This window comes from Paramormyrops kingsleyae, chromosome 16 (assembly GCF_048594095.1).
Source record: "Paramormyrops kingsleyae isolate MSU_618 chromosome 16, PKINGS_0.4, whole genome shotgun sequence".
Lineage (NCBI taxonomy): Eukaryota > Metazoa > Chordata > Actinopteri > Osteoglossiformes > Mormyridae > Paramormyrops > Paramormyrops kingsleyae.
In genome coordinates, this window is record NC_132812.1 from 19,669,625 (window position 1) to 19,689,123 (window position 19,499).

General features: G+C 39.2%; 1 protein-coding gene across 8 annotated transcripts in view; it reads right to left on the reverse strand.

Moving 5' to 3' along the window:
* The window catches only part of LOC140577587 (SLIT and NTRK-like protein 6), a 56,396-nt gene that overhangs the window by 15,731 nt on the left and 21,166 nt on the right, over positions 1–19,499 (reverse strand). For 4 of the 8 annotated variants that reach the window (XM_072700692.1, XM_072700696.1, XM_072700695.1 and 1 more), the window contains exon 2: positions 2,196–2,261. The exons of 1 other annotated variant lie outside the window; for it this stretch is intronic. In XM_072700692.1, coding sequence (XP_072556793.1) covers positions 2,196–2,229 — 34 coding nt within the window. In that variant the 5' untranslated portion in view covers positions 2,230–2,261. Of the gene's footprint in view, positions 1–2,132; positions 2,262–17,847; positions 18,036–19,499 lie in introns of those variants that run through there. 3 more of the 8 variants (XM_023793074.2, XM_072700694.1, XM_072700691.1) reach the window with 3 other exon arrangements.

The following is a 19,499-nucleotide window of genomic DNA, read 5'->3' on the forward strand; positions in this document are numbered from 1 at the left end:
ACAACATCACAAATGTTGCCCTACATCACTTTTCATGTTCTTACTGTGTCTTTTGTTTTTGAAAAAAACAAACAGAAAAAACTGTCGAATCGGTATGTTTAATACTTAGTATGCCTCAGACATTGTTCACCAGGCTTTGTCGCCTGATACGTTCTAACCTCATCTAACCTCAATTCTGTGTTTGTGGGGGACATTTTCCCTGTCTTTCCTGTAACTACTCAGGTTTCTTTCAATGCCCCAGAGACAGGCAACTCCGGTGAATTGCTGACTCAAAATTGTCTATAATATTAGTACGTAAGTGTCCCGCCATAGACAGTCATCTTGTAGCCTGCACTTTGCTTTTGTAGGCTTCAGGTCTCTGTGACACTGTCATTGAAATTGCTGCAATCAATTATTTTGTGTCCTTTTATATTTTGGAATAAATCTCAACAGCACTTTAAACATAAGAGTGGCCGCATAATAACCAAAAAGGTAATAAAATAGTAAATTGCAATACAGTGCAATATGAATTCAATTAGCCTAAATAAGAAATATTAAGGACATTGAAGAGATAGAGTACATTAGATTAAATCGTTATAGATTATTATTAGCCCTGTTTGTTACTTAAGTGATTCACTGTAGAAGAAGGCAATAGGCACCCTCCTTTCAGTTCCTCGATTATAAGCTGCTTGTAATTGACACCACCACTGTTACAAATACATTTTTCATGCCAGATGACGATAAGTTCATCCTCATATAAATGTATTCGGTTTCAGGGCTAAATGGCCCCTGGCCCGAGGAAATTCATTAGATGCTGCGATTGAAACTCCTGGAATAGATATTCAAGTGAGCAGTATTGTGTCCTGAAGGCCACCTTGACAAATTCTTCTTGCTTTAATTGTTTCAACATTGGACTCACTATATGTCAGTTCATGACCTTGTATCGATATTGACGATATCTCAGGGGACTTGTGAGTCAAGTGTTTGGGAGAACAGCTCAGTATGACCAAAGTCATCTTTTAAGGCAGCGACTCGGATGACAAACAGGCCAGGTTTCAATCTTTAACCTAAAAAAAAAGCCATTTATAATGGCCTGTCTTATTACCTCTGAGAGGTGCCCTCTGGATAACACAGTATGGAGAATTCAACCTTCTGTATGAACAATACAAATGGCTTTGCTGGGTATCTCCACACTGTTTAATTAATGGATATTAGCAAATATTTTAACATGTGACACTCAGTTGGTATGATACTGTGCCTCGCACCCACAGTGTTGTGACTTTGGTTTCTAACATCTGCTTCTCTGTATGTGGAGTTTGGATGTTCTGCCCATATTTCTGTGTGTTTCCTCCTGTGGTCGAAACATGGTATAAGTGAATTAATGTCTCTAGATTACCCTTCAGTGCGTGGGCTGTGACGCACTGGCATCTCGTCCCTGGGACAGGCTTTACGCTCAGTCTGACCCTCGCCGTCGACATTAAAAGCCAGTCCTATACATCTCGAAGTTCATGTCTAGCTGTGAGTTACTTCAATGTTGGAAAAAAAGAGTATAGCAGAAGTAAACATCTGTAGTAAGCTATAGCTTAGTATGAATTACATAATGTCCGAGATATAATTCTGGTCAGAGTGACAGCCCAAAGAGGTCTGTAATTGTTTCAGAAATGTGGTATTCCAAATGTAGGTCAGTGTTTCCAGGTGCCTTTTTATGTCTCGAGATGCTAAGGTTGCGCATGACTATCTTTATAATAACGATAAAAAATGCATTGCTCTGTTTTTGCCTACATTTTAACATATTTGCTGTTTTTCTAAATTATTCATATCATTTTTCAAAGTGGCCCCATTACCTTCTATCCGTCGTCCAGCTGACTCTGGTCAGGGTCATAAGCAACGTTTCTGATTTTCTCTAGTTAAATCAACACTGGGTAGAACATGAGCAAATCCCATAAATTCCTTTGCTTAGAAAATTGGGCAGAGTATACACTCACACAAAGGGACTAAACTTAACAAAAGACCTAATTTGTGAACTTTAGACCATCTAGAATATGTGCAGGTTGCCCTTGTTGCAAGGCAAACTTTGGAAATGCAAAAATGCTTTTACACGAGTCCATCATTGGTCATCCTTGGGGAGCGGTTTCTGTTCTACCATGACTTACAGGACTTGGTTGCTGTGGAAACAGCTGACATATCATTCATTTGAAGTCTTGTGTAAAGCTGACCTGTTTTGACTGAGCCCAAGATAAAGAGGAACATCCTGTGCTACCGGGTCAAGGCGTCTTCCATGCCTAAGAAGAGAGAAAAATAAGCATACTGAGAAAAACACACACAAACACACACATACAAACACACATGCACACACATGTTTTATTCATACCTTTGTGGGGACTCTCCACTCATTCATATGGCCAAAACCCTGATCGCAAAGATAACAACCTTAACACCTACCCAGCCCCCTAACCTTCACCAGTAATCAAACAAAACACAATACTTTTGACTATTGTTTTTTTTATTTTGTTTTATTTTTACTGCAGTCACAGGTTTTTATAAAATTGAGCTTCCCCTTGTGGCGACCAATAAAATGACGTCAAAATGTAATGTACACATAACTCACACGCACGTACACATACACTTTGATCCTCAAAATTTACAGCTTAAAGACAAGCCACACCGTTAGCAATTCTGTTTTAAAAATAGAATACAGCCTAGTATAACAAAGTGAGATTTAGCTAGATTTAAGGTACTCCAGTTTATCACTTCGTTCACTAGCTTAAATCCGACGAGTTATCTTGTAGTCCGAAAAATCTAGCTTTGTGATAGAGGCTCTAGGTCTATAAAACATTGATTACAAACATAACAACAGCAATAGTAATGATAATAAGTTATGTATCAAGTTACATGAATGACAGCGGTTTAACCCTTCTGGGGCTGTGGGGTCTGACCTTTGCCCCTGGATCCGTGTGTGTGTGAGTTCACATGCTTTCTGTACCTCCGGTTTCCAGCTACAGTCCACATATACTGTACACCTACCCTATTGCCCATATTTGGAGATTCAATGTGCCCCACAATGGAATGGCATTCAAGATCCCTCTCCCCCCCCCTACCCAGGAATATTCTCCAAGCTCAAAGTAACTCTGTACTGACTAAGCAATGTGAAAAAAGCACGGCTACCCAAAGCAGCCCTACTCATCCATCTAAAATATCACACATTTCAGAGTCACTGATACAGAGTCTATGCGGCAAAACTCGAAGCTCTGACAATCAGGTGATATTATGACTTGAATAATTTCTATATACACATGACGAGGCAACTTTTGGCCAGTGGAGTGTCCCCGCTGCCTAGTAAGTCGTGCTGAGAGCGGTGGGTTTAAGGTGGATTTCCCTAAAATGTGGCTGATTTCAGCACGAGGCAAAGAGAGACAGGGCACAGGAGTGGAGTTTGGGCAGGTGCAGCCAGGACTGAGCTGTCGGCGACCAAACACCCAACAAAAGACCGATTTGTATAACCGAAAGCTGGCTACAGGTGGACAAAGGGGCTTGACCTTGATTTGTTCTGGTTCATGTAAACCCACATCCCTTGTCAGTGTCCTTACTCATCTTTTGGAGTTCTGTAACTTGGATGATGGACTAATGCTTCTCAGTGGGGTTATATTTCTGACAGTGTTCAGCGTAGGAGATCATGACAGACCTCATCCTCCAATCTGGCCATTTTTGCTAGTCCCGGTAATGCAGTTTCGGAACCCAGTCGGAGTCGCTCTCATTAAAGCCTTTCATAAAACATGTGCACTCTGTAAAAGCCGACTTATCCTGCTGTGTGAAGCTGTGCCTTTCCATAGGTGTTGCTGGGAAGTTTTATTTATTTCCGTGGTGTTGCATGCACTCTTTTTTATTTGCCAAAAAATATCTCTCATGGATGTGTTTAACCTCTGCAGAGATGCAAAGTCTGTGGCAAACTAAAACTGCAAGAAGCAGAGCAGCATGCAGCAGTTAGACATTTAGCTCCCTTAATTGCAACAATAAAAATCACTGTAGCGATAAAATATACATCAGATAGTATGTTTCTAATGCTTAATATCCAAAGGGTCATTTATATTAGGGAATAAATTCATTTTTGGCTTCTTCCTTTTAGCTCCCTTATTAAAGTAATAACAGGTTACATATCTGTTATATTGTAATGGGATAAGAAACCTAGTTAACTCGCCTAATTTTGCTTTGGACAAAATCGGCTACTAAATAAAATCAATGAAACTGTATAAAATGATATGATACTAGTATTCAAAACTGACTAATTTCAATTGACGCCGTGTTTTTGATACAATATAAAGACAACCACAATAATAGAAAAACTAACCTTTCATAATATAAGCAAGTCTGGTAAAAAAAATAAATAATAAATAACACATTCTACTACGGTTTTTGTAACTTACAGTGTTAGGCAGTCAAAGAAAATGATTAAGGCTCTTCTTCTTGATAGAAAGTGTATATTTGCTCAGAACAAAACATTTAACATTAGAACATATGCAAGTTAACTGTAACAAAATAAAAGCTAAGCCAAATGTCTCCTGGTTTCCAAAAAGTTACTGATATCTTGGATGACTAGCTGAACACCGCTTTGGTTCCCAAACTTCTCCTCAGGGGGATCCCAGTCATTCCATGTATCCATTAAACTTCACCACCAGCTTAATTAATTCATTAATTCAATCAATTAACCAATTCATTGATTTATTGTACATTTAATTCAATTGAATTTCATTCAATGAAGCCTTTATTAGCCAAACCAAGTGTGCAACTGGTTGGGTGAAAAAATCCACATCCATACTCATACATGGGTATACTGGATGGTTCCTGAAAGTACTGGGCTGACTTTAGGAGAGGTTTGGAAATGGTTAAGCTGCCATAAAACCATAGTTTTACTCTAACATGACAATCATTTAAAACTGGCAGGTGATATGCAAAATTTCATAAATGCATCCCCCTGTTACCCTGCCCCCCCCCCCCCCCACCCCCACCCCCAGCAGAGAGAGTGCTGGTGTGTTTAAGTGCTAGATAAATTCCCAGATGTGATGTTTATTTCTCAGCCTTGCTACCAAAATCGCCTGCTCCTGCTTGAATCTGTGGAATTCAGTGTCCATTCAACATTAATGAACCACATGTTTACACAGGATGGATCAGCAGACTTTCATTCCTTAAGAATCAGCTTTTTTTGCTACAACCGTATAACATTAGTTTTGTTTTTCATATTCAAGGTCAGTTTGCTTCGGCAAAGCAAAAAGTTAGTACTTTGTAATCAATTAGAAAATCTCCGTCATATGACTTTGAAAAGCATATAAAAATGTTTGTCCAATGCTCTTATTGTTTAAGGCAGAACCAAAAACATCTGCTAGTGAATTTTCTGTCATTTTACACCTGTCGCACATGGAACATACAGATGGGTACAATTTATTTAGATTAATTAAATTGTGGAGTCCATGCAATTTTTTAAATTGTATCAGCCTGTGACAAGTATTTATTGACCAAAGATGGGTGCGGGGCAGTGCCTCAATTCATCGCTGTTGTGACACTTTGACTCACAAGTCATCATCCCAGGCCTCCCTGAGATGAAACAATTAACAAATCATGCCATTCATTTTTTAGAGTCTGGGAAATTTGAAAGAATTTCAGGATATGGTTGGGATATGTGACCAAATCAAATTGTTGTAGTTTTTTTTTTTTCTTTTTTTAACTCACGAAATGAGATGTTTCACAGTTAAAGTCAAGATGTCCTGCAACAATGTCCTTTAGAAGGTTTACATTTTACTTGTGTGTGTGTGTGTGTGTGTGTGTGTTGATTGCAATCAGGGTCAATCACCCCTGTTAAAAATGTATATATCGCCTACTGATTTAAACACCATTTTCTTAGACTTTGCACTGTACTGTATGTTACATGTAAATATACAGTTTAATATATTATTATTATTTACCTCACTTGCTTATGAAAGGTTATTTTTCCTCTTACTGTGGTTTTCTTTTTCCTTGCTGAGTCTGTTAGAATCACTTGTTTCTGAATATATTTCCGCATATATGCACTATACATTGTCAGAGCTGAAGAAAACATAGAGCAGCTCCCTTTTGCCATTTTCACACATTAAGCATCCATCCATCCATCCATCCATCCACCCATCCATCCATCCCAGGCAGGGCTGCACCCTGGACAGGATCACACTGGCATACTAAGGGAGATTGATCTAACTTAATGTCTTTAGACTGCCAGTGAAAACACACACAACCTGGGAAAGAGCATGCAAACCCAAAGCGGGGAGAGGATTCACACCCCCAATCCTGGAGATACCAAGCAATAGTGCTGCCATTGAGCCAATCTGCGGCCTGATAATTACCCATGTGCATAACACTGGAAATATTATATGACCAAATTCATCTTGATAGATGGAAAAAATGTCAGGACCATAACAACTAAAATGTATTTGCTCCCAATGAAAATTTGTATTCATTTTATATGTATCTGGAAAACACATTACAGGAACAAGTGCAGAATGCTTTAATACCCATGTTCTGCTATTCAGGGATTAAACAGATTCTTGTAGTTATAATTAAGGATATTTCACTCACTTTTTAAGGTACTTTACGGACAAAACGCTGCCATTCTCGGGCAGCATGCGCAAGCACATGTGGCAGAAGCTCAAAGATAATAGATTATAGATAATAGAACTTCATGTTTCACACCAATAGTAATGTTGCTAATATTTCCCGGCTTTCTGCACTAAATGAATCCGGGCCACAATTTCTCACATGAAAGAGAGAAAGGATGCAAAAAAACGTATGTACAGTAAAACTGGGACCCTCCTGAAGTATTCACAGAACAGATAATTCAAATTTTACTGTTGTTACTGGCTTAATGGACAATATGAATCTGATTACAGTTCACTCCGACAGACGCTATTTGTCAACAGGGCACCATCATTAATCAGGAAACACGGAAGAGTGTAGCCGCAATAATTCACTAGGTAGAAAAAAAATAAATAAAATTTTATTTCCGTCTTTTACAGTTTCAAGAAAACAAAAAGGAAAATGGCCTGAAGCAGGAATGTGGGCACCCTGCATGATCAGTACTTAGTAACACTGCCTTTGGCAAATATCACAGCTTGTAAATGCTTTTTGTAGTCAGCTAAGAGCCTTTTAATTCTTGTCTGGGGGATTTTCACCCATTCTTCCTTACAAAAGGTTTCTAGCTCTGTGAGATTCCTGGGCCATCTTGCATGCACTGCGCATGCTCTTTTGAGGTATATACATACTGTAGATATTCAGTGATGTTTAGGTCAGGGACCATGAGGGGCAAAGTCTTTTCATTGTAGATTTTGAGGTGTGTTTAGGATCATTATCTTGCAGTAGAAGGAGTCCTCTATTCCATTTCCATTTGAAGCATTTTCTACAGATGATGTGGTTTGCTTTTAGAGTTTGCTGGTATTTAACTGAATCCATTCTTCCCTCTACCATTGCAATGTTCCCAGTGCCACTGGCTGCAACACAAACCCAAAGCACAGTTGATCCACCCCCGTGCTTAACAGTTGGAGAGGTTTTCTTTTTCATGAAATTCTGCATCCATTTTTCTCCAAACATACTGTTGCACACTGCGGCCAAAAGTTCTATTTTAACTTCATCGCTCCTTAGGTTAGGCATCAGGTTTGCTTAGACCTTCATTTGCAAACTTGTGATGCTGAATTTTGTCGTGAGAAAGTAGGATAGGTTTGTAATTATATCTTTAATTTCTATTAATTTCTATGGGGAAAACCCTAATCCTAACTTGACAACCTTAACCATAAGTAACCAAACAAGATACAAGACATTTGGTATTTTTAGATTTTTTTGATTGCATTCACAGATCTTTGTGGGGACCAGAAAAATAGTTCCCACAATGTCAAAATAACAGGCTTTTATCACATTATGAGAGACACACGCACACAGAAAGAGAGGAAGTGGAATTAGAATTCTACTCTTCCTGAGTAAAAAAATAGGGGGGTGATTTAATTTAATTACATTACATTTGAAGAGCAAAATTTTTTGTACTGATTATTTTTTTCTTTGCAAAGCAGCAGTATTTTTGTGACCAGACTAACAGCACAATCCTTAATTTTTGATGATCCATTATTGATATAAAAAGCCAAAGCTGACTAAACGACGACGCCCTGGAAAGCGTAAATCTTCAGCCTTGAGATCAATGCCAGCAAATGATCAATGAAAACCTCATAACAACATAAACCAACATAATTTCTAATGTAAACGTGTCATTTGGTTTCCTATGAGAACAGGAAAAGCATAAAAACAATAAGACATTACTATATTCAAATGGTTTAGATAAGATAATATGGGGAAATTAAGGTTTTTTTTTTTGCACGTTCGCAACAACACAAACTATATAAATATATAATTAGAATGCTTCACTTGTACACCTTTGATACCATTATTAGGTTTAAATATGTTTTTATTCCACTCTGAAGTAGGCCTTTGAAAGGTGTAGCAATCACTATTAAATTGACAGCTCAAAGCCTGCAGCAAGTCAGCGGACCCTGGAGAACCAGACTCCTACATGTGGATACACTGTACCCATCTTGATCTCTTTGAATTTAATTCTAGCAAAGGCTTTACTGATCATTCATCAGCTTTTGAACACCTTTCCACAATTTGTTCCAGCTAGTGTACTTCATCACAGACAAGGGGGAAGAAATTATTCATAGTGAGCAGCCCCAGTTGTCATTTCTCACCTGAATCTTTCTTTTAGCTTTGGTGACCCTTTCTGCATCTGTGAAAGGAATAGGTACGGAGGCTTTGGGCGAACCTGTAAACACTTTTACGTAAGAATGCATGGTTCAAAGACTCTGGTTTAGAGCTCATGGGACTTTTATTTACACAAAAATGTTCTGAGGGCAGAAGGAGAAATGGTTCAGAGAGATAACCAATCAGATTGTAGAGGAGATGGGTCCAAGCAACTAAAGGAGGTGGGACCAAGACAGCTGATTGGTTGGTCCTGCCTGCTCTATCATTTTTCCTTCTGCCCTCAGAATATTTTTGTGTAAATAAAACTCTCATGAGCTAGTTTTGACTTCCTTATTGGGACTAGTTTTCCAGCTGCTCTTAGACAAGCACTACATACATATTGTTTTTCGTGTCATTTATGTAATTGTGAAATATGAGTTAATAAATAAAACAAGTTGGATCATTTCCTCAACATTCGGTCAGTGTGTCATTTGGTGACAAATTAAAGCATTCTGACAAAGGGAGAATATCTGAACATTAGTATTCGCGGTCCAGGAAGCCCAATTTTTCTTCCATGGTGAAAGATATCTATACAATGTTTTTCCTCCGATGCTGGTATTAAACAGTTACAGACAAAATAACATGAAGCACGGGCAGCAGGTGGATGTGAGTGTCACTGTTATTTGCAGATGCATCAAAGGTGTTAAGGTAACTGAGTGAATGACCACATTCTGATGCATTTCTGTTTGATTGATTTTGAATTGTGTCTCCAGCAGCGCCTGAAATTGACATCCAGCAGTGATCATTCATATGCCAGGCAATCAAAAAATACTTCTGGAAGCCAAAGGGTCTAATAGCGATACTAGCAAGTATTTTATTATTGTTTTCCAATTGGACAACATAACAAAAAAAATAAAATGAAAGGTAATAAGGACCTTAACTTTTAAATAAATGAATTTCAGTTATAAACAGTGCTGTAAAGATAAGTCATGTTAGTCCAAATGCCAATTACCAGTATGTGTGAGTCTATGGCAGCTGGTGTCTTTTGGGAGAGACAAACATACTGAAGCAGCACTTCGTAGCTCAGGGGGAAAAAAATCTAAAAAACAGCGCAACGCATGATCTGGTCACGACATGATTAATAGATAATAATTTGTATCATTGGTGGCAAAATATACTGACATGATTCAGTATTTTCCTTGTAAAAGTAGCTGTCATTGTAAAAAAGGATGGGCACTCCACACCTTTAGGGTGTGAAATTCCATTACATAACCTAACAGCATCATTGATTCGCTGAGTCTTGACGGTAAGCAACTGCATTCAAATAACTAGCCAAAACAAACAACTGCTAAATCCGTGCACAATACCTGTAAACTAGTCAGGTAAAACACTTAAAACACGACATATCTAAGCACGAGAAGTCATCTCTTTTCCCGACTGGCATAGACTCCACCCCCTTGCATAGACTCTCATTTGGCCAGCATCCTTCACTCAGGAAATATGAGTATTCACACAGAAATGAACAAAATACAATTTGAAACCAGTTTTTAAGGAATGCCATCAGACTACCAGGCACATTGTACGAGTATACAAATTCTTTTGCATAATTATTTCACATTATCTAATTAATTTATATTTGACATGTTCAAATATACTTTCTTTTATGGTGTCATGCATGCCATTTGAGTTTATGTTTTGGATAAACTTTAAACTTATAAAACAACAGGCATAAAGACAGAATCTGGGCAAGTGATTTTTAATAAACCTAATATCTATGTACAGTAGGGATGAAAGGCCATTTGTTAAGAATTTGTTGGTCACAAATTGTATATTTAAGCTTTGCCTTCTAAACTTTTTAAGTTGTCCTGCTGAGTATCACCAGAAGTTTGTTCTGCTATGGACGCTTCAAGCCATGACAGATAACTATGCCGGCTGAGATTCCCCCCTCTCCCCCCCTCCAAGGAAGAGAAAAAAACTCCCACCACAGATGCTTTATCATATCATCTGTGCCCCCCTTCTGTCACCCAAAGTATTTCTCTTTTAATCTCTTGCAATGCAATGGAAATGGGTGCTAAATTTCATTCTGTCAGACTCAAAAATTACTAAATAAGCTATTTTAAGATGGAACAATCACAGCTTAAACTGTGGTAAACCATTTGCATTTCTGCTGTCTTGTATGAATCTCCTTGGCAACAATTCAGATACTAACCTGCAGTTTCGGAAATGTGGTGCTAGGCCTGCAGAAAATCCAAATTGTTCATTCTCTTCCAATGAGCTGTGAAAATATGTATTCATGGTTTCAGCCAATCTAGTGTTCAGTACTCTCACTGTACAGTTTATCACTTCATATTGCATTGCTGAACTCTAAATAGTACAAATAAATAATAAATGGATGCTTGTTGTGGGTTGCAGGGAAATCAGAACTCAGAAGTGGATACGTAGAGACCGGAGACTTTAATAAGTCAGGCAAAATCGAAGTCAGGCAATCCAAGGTCAAAACCAGTGCTGGCAAAACGGAATTCAGATCCAAAAATCAATGATCATAGAGTCAGGCGTAGATCAGGCAAGGTGCAAACAACGGTCAGGGGGCAAGGCAAACACAGAGTCTAGAAACAGAACGGGATCATACAAGCGGAAACAGAGAACAGGGAACCCCTCAAACTCTCAGTAAACAAAATGATCTTGCAGTCTAAGGGCGTACTCACACTCAGCCCGGTTGACTTGTACCAAGCCCGAGAATGATTGTCCGCCCCTCGCCCCCATACCCCTGCTTGTCTGCACTTATTTTGTGCTTAACGTTCTGGCCTTGAGTACACTTTCATCATCACTATGCAATTTTTTGTGTTGAAGAAGACTGAGGAAGGAAAGGGCTATTGCACAGCAGAATGGAGTTCGTGATTAATGTCCTTATTTTCTGGCTTATTTGAAGTCGTTTTGGGTGCAATGACAGACGGTCCCCATAAACATTAATCGAATATGCAACACAGCAATTTTAATTTAATTGTGCTGCACGTAGAAGATACTCCCGTATTCTATCAAATATTTCTGAAATTTTGTGCGTTGCATCAAGTTATTTCTGGGTACTCTTGTGAGAACAAATTTCCAGCAAACACTACACCTCTGCCATAATGTTTGTTAAATGTCTGTCACTTTCATATCTGTACAGCCTACCTGATCCCGTCTGGGTCCAGTTCATGTATATTGTACATGTGCACTTGTGTATGCCAGTCACATAATTAACATCGTTTTCGTGTTCCACACTGTGGCCTGGTTAGAAATCATACTAGATGTGTGCTGTGTCTGAGTCCAACTGAAATGTGCTACAGTCCATCACATGAAAACGTTGCCTACCCAATTGTAGAGATGCTACATTATCACAAGGCTTGCACTAGTATGACAGGCAGTCAGTGGTGAAACCCAAACACTGATTGACTTTCCCAAATATTTCTTCTAGGATCTAATTTTTATTTGGAATTAATTTAATTAGAAGTTATATCAAATTAAATGGCAGTTTGAGACACTTGATTAGTGTGATAACTCAAAATCTATTTGATGGATTAGTTGCATTATGGATGCAAAATCTATTTGATGGATTAGTTGCATTATGGTAATGGTATGTCGAAGATCTGGAACTGATCAAATATTCAAATCACATCAAAATTGAAGCAATGTGTGTGGTAGCAAAGAGAAGCGAGACCTCAGGAGGCGCTGGACCTGGTGAACGTGACAACTCAGAAACTGTTTGATGGATCTTATTTCCACTTCCCAAAAACATGACATGGATAAACATTTACAACTGATTTCATTTTGAGTGTTTGAATGATCTTTTTCAAATTTTACAGACATATTGTAAGAGTGTACAATTGGAAATGATAAAATTTTGAGATAAATTACAGAAAATTGAAGCAACACTGCTTATTAGCAGCAATGGAAAGATGACTGCAGATGATTATTACTGCATCACAAAGAACAAACGAAATAACATTGTATGGATTAAGATATTCACCTGATTTCATTTTCAGACAAAGTTCCCCCCAAAAAACAGCAGCACTCTAGCAGCAAAGAAAGGAAAGGGAAGCTACATAAGATTGCTCTTGTGAGCAAAGTAACTCAAAAAGTATTTGATAGACCTTTTAAAAAACATTTTTAAGACCTTTAATATGGATCTAGAAGTGTTCAAATTGAAGCAATGCTGCTTAGTAGACGCAAGGGGAGGAATATATTTGCAGAAGATGCTAGACCTTGTGAACAGGGTAACTCAATTTGATCTTATTACTCTATGTAATCTAATTGATCTTTCATGGATCCTAATACCACTTCACAAAAACATTATATGGAAGAGGAGCTATAGCTGAAAATATACACCTGATACACATGGGAAAAATCATCCCAAAGTCGATTCAGCAGCACTAGGTGGCAGTATAGGGGGGGAAAGGGTGCATCAGCCATCTTGGATCAGCCATCATGAACATTTTATTCCATGGAACTTTTTCCAAACTTCACAGTAACATTGTACAAGGCAGTGGTTCTCAAAGTGTGGGGCGTGTAGATTTTCTGAATATTCTATTCTAAAATAAAATATGTTATCACCAGCCCCTGCTCAGAAAATTCTATTGCTAGCAAAATTTATCATGAGGAACTTCATGAAATTATCATGGGCGAATATAATTCAAGTTGGGCTTTTAATAAGGATTTTGAAGAGGTGTGAAGAGTGTGTAGGATATTATTATTATTAAGGTAACAGTATTTTATTAGTATTATAATAGTATTATGGTAATGGTGCAATATTGTGAGAAGTATTATGGTGGTATGTAAAATGAGAAACAGCCCAAGCCTACTGTAGGGGGCTACAGTTTGAGGTTGGGGAGGTTTGGGAGGAATACATGGGTGGGTGAGGGTGATGGGGCCATTCAGGAAACGCATTATCGTCATTTCGTGTCCGCGTTATAAGAAATATATGGTAGAAGAAACATACGTTTACTTCCAGCGTTAAAATGACTATATAACAACTTTTGTTTAACTGATAGTGTTTAAGTTTATAAGTTTGGGACGTAGTACATTATATATATGAACACATTATACATATACATTTTATATATCCTCCAACTACGGAGCCCGGTGTAGCTTAGTTCTTTCCCTGTTCCACCACAAATGATTCAGCTAAAGAGCTGTGTGGTAATTAGCAGAAGCAGTTAAATCAGGTGTGTTAAATGAGGGTAAACCAAAAAATGTGCAGGGCTCTGGCCCCCCAGGACTGGAGTTTGACACCCCTGCATTAGTGTGTCTATTACAGCTGTTACCGTAAAGTCGTGGAAAGCATTGGTCATATTGCAAATGAGAAAGTAATAAATTTAATATAAAGAAAATACATATTATAAATGATATTTTAATACATGGACCTTAAGACCTACACAACGTATAACCACCTAATTGGTGGGGGAAAATTGTGCAAATCAGCAGGTAAGTGGAATCTGTAATAAATTAATATAGTTTCACTGTGACACATCACAATTAGGATTCAAATCATTCCAGCAATAACACATGTATTGGCTTTTACACTTCCAGCTGATCCATCCAGTGATTCTACAGGTTGTAGAGGTTGGCAGTGTGGAAGGAGTAGGGATTAGATATGGGGAGGGATGACAGGGCTGTCTGGGTAATTCACTTAGAAGATTCACTTAGAGTTCTTGCTTCACACGCACACAAAGACTACACTCACTAAAATTTAGGGGAGGCAGGAAAAAAACATGGTCTAGTTTTGCACAAATTCCTATGCTTTCATTGAAGGTGCCAAAATTTACTACTGATTTGCTTAGAAGATTATGTAACTAAAATTTTAGAAAGTGCAATCAGTTTGCAAATTGTAACCTATTCGGCTTTTAAACCCACTGTATGCCCAGTAAAATTTGTTAACATGAGATGAGGGTGATTTCATAGCAGAAATACTTTTATTTGCAGGGAAAAAATGCATAAAAAAATAAGAAGGTTCCAACATACTGATATGCAAGGGAATGTGTCAGGTGTCAATGTTTCTGATACAACAGGGGCAGGAGGAACAGGGGCTTTCTGATACAGCAGGGGCAGGAGGAACAGGGGCTTTCTGATACAACAGGGGCAGGAGGAACAGGGGCTTTCTGATACAGCAGGGGCAGTAGGAACTGGGGCTTTCTTATACATCAGGGGCAGGAGGAACAGGGGCTTTCTGATACAGCAGGGGCAGGAGGAACTGGGGCTTTCTGATACAACAGGGGCAGGAGGAACAGGGGCTTTCTGATACAGCAGGGGCAGGAGGAACAGGGGCTTTCTGATACAACAGGGGCAGGAGGAACAGGGGCTTTCTGATACAGCAGGGGCAGGAGGAACAGGGGCTTTCTGATACAACAGGGGCAGGAGGAACTGGGGCTTTCTGATACAACAGGGGCAGGAGGAACAGGGGCTTTCTGTGCTCAGTGCGCAAATGGTACTCTATTATGCTGCTCTGGACAATTTATGACGAGAATATTATGTAATGCATTCAACAGTAAAAATAAACCAAAAATTTCTCTTTTTATGAATTTTGTTGTTCCTTTAGGTTATTATTATTATTATTATTTGCACGTGTGTGTGTGTGTGTGTGCGTGTGTGTATGCGTGTCTGAATGAACTTGGGATTTGTGAATTAAGCATTAATTATAAAATATACTTCAAAGCAATAGTTTATAGAAGAATAAACATATGTCTTCTGTAGGGACTGTTTAATCCCACTGGGGACCATCAAGATAAAGCCTTCAAGGGGTTCAAAGAGACGCTGAACAATGGGCTCACTGCTCCACTTACACAGCTATTTTCCAAGCTAAGCCAGTATTTTATCAGTACTGTAAGTTAAAGCAGTTGGTTGCTTTTTCTCTGTTTAAATACTGAGAAAAAAGTTAAAAGTTGTTAGATTAAAGATTTATCACAATTCCATTAAAAGCTGGGAGTCCCATTAGGACACACTTAATACTATCTGCTTCAGCTGAGTCAGTGTACAACATGTAATTCAATAAGGGGGATTTCTCATTTTATAAAGGGTTTTTGTTAGTCTGGAGGAGTGATTGCTAGTGTGCTGCTTGGAAATGAAGTCAGCATGCACAGAAAGGGCCAGACGAAGACAGTTTCATTACAAAATGGAAAGAGCAGAGCCTTACATCATGGAAGAGAAAGGTTTTAGTGACAATCCCACTGGTGGCTGCTAAAAATAGCACATCAGATGTAACAACAACAGCAACAACAACAATAACACTAATAATAATAATAATAATAATAATAATAATAATAATAATAAACATGCTCTGGTAAAGGTGCATCCCAGCCTTGTTCCCTATGCTGGGATGAGTGCTTCTGTGACACTGGGAAGAATAAGTGGTTAGAGGATAGTTAAACTGGTAAGACTTTACTTAATGCTGTCAATATTTTGCTTGAAGCAGTCAGCATTATGCATCATGCATACTTCATAATGTGTTATAATGCATTCATAAAGTATTAGAAACATGGCTTTAAATATTTATAAAAAGACATTACACATTATAGCCATGTTTATTATGACTTATGAATGCTCTGTGAAGCTGTCATCTATAATGCACTATAGATCATGATGAATTATAATGGTCGGTATAAGAATTAATAAAGCATTACAGCATCTTCTGTTGACAGTCATAAGGCATTATAGTGTTGATTATAATACTTTGTGAGTTTGAATCAAGCGCTCATCTATAATGCACTACAGATACCTTCATAATGCATTATAGTGGTCGCTATAAGAATAAGGATGCTTTGTATCATTTCCCTTAATCTCCCTGAGAGCCTTTTATGTTATTATCTGGCTGTTTCCCAGATCTCTACACTGCCTGTAATTCTCACTACTCTCAGGTATTGTGTAATGTCAAAAATTGATACAATAATAAGCTGAATAAAATGTTCTACATAATGTAGAACAAAAGCAGTAAAATTTTTAGAAATATAATAACAATATATTTCATGATTATTACTATTTTTATTCAAAGATTGTTTGTTTTATTTATTGTGAAATGTCTCTAAATACTAAGATGTTCAATATTTATATTTTTAGTTTTGCATACTTACGCTGCCATTTTTAATTTATCAAGCAAGCGATTAATTAATTTGAGTTGCTGAATAACCAAAGAAATTCTATTTATAGTGAAGCAATAACATTTAGGAGCTTCTCAAGCAGGAACACTGAGCAGAATTACTTGTTGTTTGGCTTCATCATTTTCCACAATGATTCAGTTCAGAATTATTATATTAAATTATCCTTTCATTGTAAAAATCTGGTATGCATGCAGGGAAACTTCCATCCATCTTCCAACCTGCTTATCCTTTTGGGTCGCAGGGGGTCCAGAGCCTATCCCAGAAGCTATGGGCACAAAGTGGGGAACAACCCAGGACGGGGGGGGGCAGCCCATCGCAGGGCGCACACACATACTCACACACCATTCACTCACACATGCACACCTATGGGCAATAACTTCAGTGGGTGAAAAACAAAGTTAATGCCTGAAAAAAAGTTATTAAGCTTGTGGAAGCAAGTCTGAACAAGAAATCGGAGTTACATATTTGTAAAAAGCGTAAATTGTAACTGCAAAGCATCAGTTTTCAAAATTGTCTTCTGCTTCTTAATGCTGGCAATATACTGTAAGTAATGCTTGGAGGACATTAAGGTCAAATTCATCTGGCCCCCCTAACAGAACAACTGGCCCCAGTCCCCCCCCCCCAAGTGAAACGGTCTAGAATCACCATTGGAAAAGACTGACAAACCCAAACTGGGCTGATGACTTCTTTGAGTAATCCATCTTCTGTAGCCACTTGTCCAGTGTAGGACAACAATGAGCCTGTCCAATGAGAAATAAGCACAAGGCAGGGGACACTATAGATGGGGTTCCAGCCCTGTGGCCGGCAGAGCAGTCATATCACCATCATGCTCTTCATCAAGGCCCTCAACCCCAGGAGCTCCAGGAATGCTGCTTAACCACAGATGCTGTAAGAACGACCGCAGTGTTTTCCCCGTATGCCACCGACACCCCTCCCTATCTAGTCCTTGCCCCGCCCCCCACCCTCTGCACTCTCTCACCCTCCTGCACACAGCCCCCACCTCTCAAAAAAATCTTCATTAGAAGCCCAGCTTTCTGTGACTTGTCTCAATGCAATCAGGTTCACCCGCTCCGCATCTGTGGCTGTCCTTTCATGTGGCACCACTAAGTGACGCTGGTTCAATTTCGGTGCGATTTGTCTTGTTCCACGTCCCACGGTCGTCATGACGCTGTGTCAATATGAAGCACCCTGAGAAATACAGGAAAATAATGAATTAACAGAGAAACACAGCGGTTCTCTTTGATGTCCAGAGTGAATTGGAAATTTATTACCGGGATGGTTAATTCCACTCATCCATTATACAGGACTGCTTGCCCTCTGGCAGCAGAGCTGTCAAAGTGTCTCCGAGAGCTGAGGGCTCCTTGAAGGGGTTTCATTGTCTGATTCTGTATACACATCTCCCTTCTCAATCTGTGAGCCCAAATCAGATACAGCAGCGACTACATACCCACTAGTAAAACATTTTAAATTAGTTTGCTTCCCAGCGAGAGCCATCTTTCCCCCAGTCATGGTACTGAGCCTGGAGCTTTCTGGAAACCTGCCTCCTGGCCGGGTTTTGAGGACTGCTGAAGAGGGGACTGACCATTTGGGACTGTAACTGCTTGCTGGTCTCTGGTTGTCCCCTGGCAAAGACTGGGTCCTGTTTCCTTGTTGATTTCTTTTTCATGCAGTCCCCCACCCCCCCCCCCCCCCCCCTCCCCACACACACATACAGAAACAGGCAAAACAAGAGCTACACTTTGGACACCTATATCTCCTACTGTTACTGAGGGTGGCAGGTTGACTTGGCAAAGAGAGGAAAGTCACAGTGGCCTGCGACTGTGGGCTCTATGTCTTGTGTGTAATATCTAGGCAAGTTGCCTGCATGATTGATCACTGCTGATCCATCAAATAGTCTTCACCTGTCCACTCAGTTCTTGCATTGTTCGGGCCTCCTTACTGGCCATGTTTTCATTCCCAGACTGACCACTATGAACACTGTGGGCATGCTGTGTCTGAAAGCTGCAGCGCGACTCGCAGCGCTGAAAATTATGTCTCCTGATTTCCTCTCCGCGACGCCCCTGGCCGGCCCCTTTCTTCTCAGCCGCGTGAGGTTACCGCTACAGCTCCTTGGCTCTGTTATTACTAAATCTGCTCCGCATAACGTTACTGATGTGGAGAGATCCCGGAACAGCCCCCGAGATTTGCTACATGGGTCGTGGCCGTCACCACGTCATGGTAATATGACAGAATACACAGAAATGCAGTGCGTCTCTTTCATGTCTAGAGAGAATGTGAAGCTCGCAGTTGCAGTGTCCCTGACAGGAACCCATGCCCTGTGTTTGCTGCTTAACTCAATTATGCACAAATTTATGCATTAAATATAAAATATGATCAACAGCTAAAAACAAAAAAAAAACAATGAATTCATAGCGATCTCACAATTATCAAGAAGGGAATAAGCCCTAGATCATCACCAATGCAATGTTTCTGGGAGCTTTGAAAAAAAAGCTCCATGAAAGACTTGTAGAATTACAATGTTCACAAAATGTTCTGCAGGTGTCTAGCGCTGGTGCTGCTGCAATTTTCATGCAGTTTGCCTCAAAATGAAATCAGGTGTAAATCATCCATATCATGTTTTTATGAGGTCATCATTCAAAATCATCTTCATAA